General features: G+C 69.7%; 1 protein-coding gene across 1 annotated transcript; it reads left to right on the top strand.

The window, feature by feature from the left end:
- The first annotated feature begins 135 nt into the window (after positions 1–135).
- On the top strand, positions 136–2,096 carry PCP4L1 (Purkinje cell protein 4 like 1). Its single transcript, XM_026079106.1, has 3 exons — positions 136–148; positions 1,247–1,301; positions 1,695–2,096. The coding sequence occupies exons 1-3, from the start codon at positions 140–142 to the stop codon at positions 1,835–1,837; spliced, it is 207 nt and encodes a 68-aa protein (XP_025934891.1). The 5' UTR covers positions 136–139; the 3' UTR covers positions 1,838–2,096.

The raw sequence follows: 2,096 nt of genomic DNA on the forward strand, positions 1-2,096 counted from the left end.
GGCGCGCGCGGGGGGAGGCGGGGCCTGGGGAGCGACCCGCGCCTCCATTGGCTGCCCGCGGCTGTCACTCAGGGGCGCCCCTATAAAAGCGGGAGCGGCGCGCGCGGCGCCACACACCGGGCGGCGGCGCGGGGCGGCCATGAGCGAGGTGAGGGGCCCCGCGGGCACCGGCTCAGCCCTCCCCGGTGCCCCGATGTGACCGGGGGGGGCGGGCGGCTGCGGGTCCCGAGGGGGGGACCCGGTGCCGGGACGGCGACCGCACCGGTGCGACCGGTGCCCGCTCCGGGGCTGCCAGCCCGGCCGGGCTTCGAGGTGGGAGCGGGGGCCCCTCTCGGCCCCCTTGGGGGGGGTGTTGGGGGGCGGCCCCGGTTTTGGGGGGCGCTGGGGGACCGGTGCCGGTGCGGCCCCCCCCCCCCAGCACGGGGCTAGCGGAGCGGCTGGCTCGGTGCAGCGGCAACTCGCCCCCTGGGGAAAGTCGCAGCGGGATGGAAACAAAAACCCACCAAAAAGGGGGAGGGGGGCGAAAAAACCCGTTTTTAGCCCCAAGCTGGGATRGGGGGGGAGGACGTGACCTGAAAACGAGCAGCCCTCCCGGAGGGCAGGGGGCTCCCAGCCCCTTTGCACGGGGTTTCGGGGTCCTGCTGCTCCCCAGGGCGGCCGCGCACCCAGGGACCTGCCGGGCCCCGAGCGGCAGCTGGCGACACGGGCCGGTGGGCTCCTRACGGGATCAACCCCACCAGCGGGGCAGCTAAGCGGATCGGGGATGCCCYGAGCCGTGACGGAGCCCACGCTGAGGGACCCAGGTGCCCAGCTAAGCTGTCTGCCTGCCTGGCTGCCCCACAGCTGGCTGCAGGCAGGGCAGAGCCGGTGAGACATCCTGCTCCGGCAGCTCCTTGCAGGATCCCACCTGGCTCTGYGGCGCCCGGGGGCTGGCAGATGGGGATTAAATCGTGTCGTTCCCTGCCCGTGCCCACCGCGGTGCAATAAACCTGGCGTCTGCGGCAGCGATGCAGCATCCCGTGACGGGGGCTGAGCCCTGTCCCGTGTGCAGTGCGGTTGCCTGCCCCAGGGCTGCCTGCCCTCTCCCCGCTGCCCTCAGAGCATCCTTGTGGCAGGCGGTCACATATGGGCTTTGCAGCCTGGCCATAGCGGCATTTGGGGACCCCCTCCCCCCCCCCGGCTGTGTGTGCTTGGGCTGTGTTGGGGGACGTGAAGGTCCTGAACGCCGCTTTCCTTCTCTCTGCAGCTCAGCTCCAATGAGTCATCGACCTCCGCGGAGGCCCCCGGCGGGCAGGAGAAAGGTGAGGGCGCGCGGCGGCCTCATCGCTTGGGGCTGGCCTGGGAGCACCCTACGGCAGTCGGACGCCTCGGTGGCTGTGCTGCACTGGTGGGATGAGGAAGCCTTGGCTGCGCTCTGCGGGAGCCRCTTTCCTAGCGCTCTTGCACCACGAGGGCTGGCTGGGACCCTGCACTCCTGTCCCCAGGTCCCATGGGGATTTGTGACCCCACTGTGGGGAATGTCACCCGGCTGGATTTGGGGATAAGACCGCTCTGTCCTGCCCTTGCCTCAGGCTGGTGCTGGTGGAGAAAGGGTTTGCAGAGTGCATCCGGGGTTGCTTGGGCAGAGTTTGGGGGGGCTGGTGGGTGCCCACATGCAGCCAGGCTGTAACCGGGGCAGCTGGGTTTCCCCATAGCCAAAGCCGGGAACTCCAAGAAGGTGGAGGAGGAAGAGGAGATCGACATAGACCTGAACGCTCCTGAGACGGAGAAGGCTGCGCTCGCTATCCAGGGCAAGTTTCGCCGCTTCCAGAAACGGAAAAAGGACTCGGGGCCCTGAGCAGCACCTGCCTCTCCAGTTCCGCGCTCCCAGTGGCCCCAGGCCCCCCTGCCYGGATTGGGCTCCCGTTCTTTGCACGTCACACATCTCCGGCTGGGGGCACGGCCCCCTCCTGGCCTCACCTGCCTCCCCAGTGTCACCTCTGTCCTCAGAGAGCTGTGCCGATGGTGTGGTGTTGTCCCTGCAAAGACGTGGGGCTGGGGGGATCCCACCGGCTTGGGGGAGCTCGGCCTTTCCTTACTCCTCACCCAGCCCTGAG

Source organism: Apteryx rowi, unplaced genomic scaffold (genome assembly GCF_003343035.1).
Source record: "Apteryx rowi isolate R43461 unplaced genomic scaffold, aptRow1 scaffold_492, whole genome shotgun sequence".
Lineage (NCBI taxonomy): Eukaryota > Metazoa > Chordata > Aves > Apterygiformes > Apterygidae > Apteryx > Apteryx rowi.

What these genes read in the sequence shown, in the direction of transcription:
- PCP4L1 (XM_026079106.1), top strand. An exon ending in CCCCGGCGGGCAGGAGAAAG is followed by an intron (nt 1,302 to 1,694) that starts GTGAGGGCGCGC and finishes GTTTCCCCATAG; the next exon opens with CCAAAGCCGGGAACTCCAAG.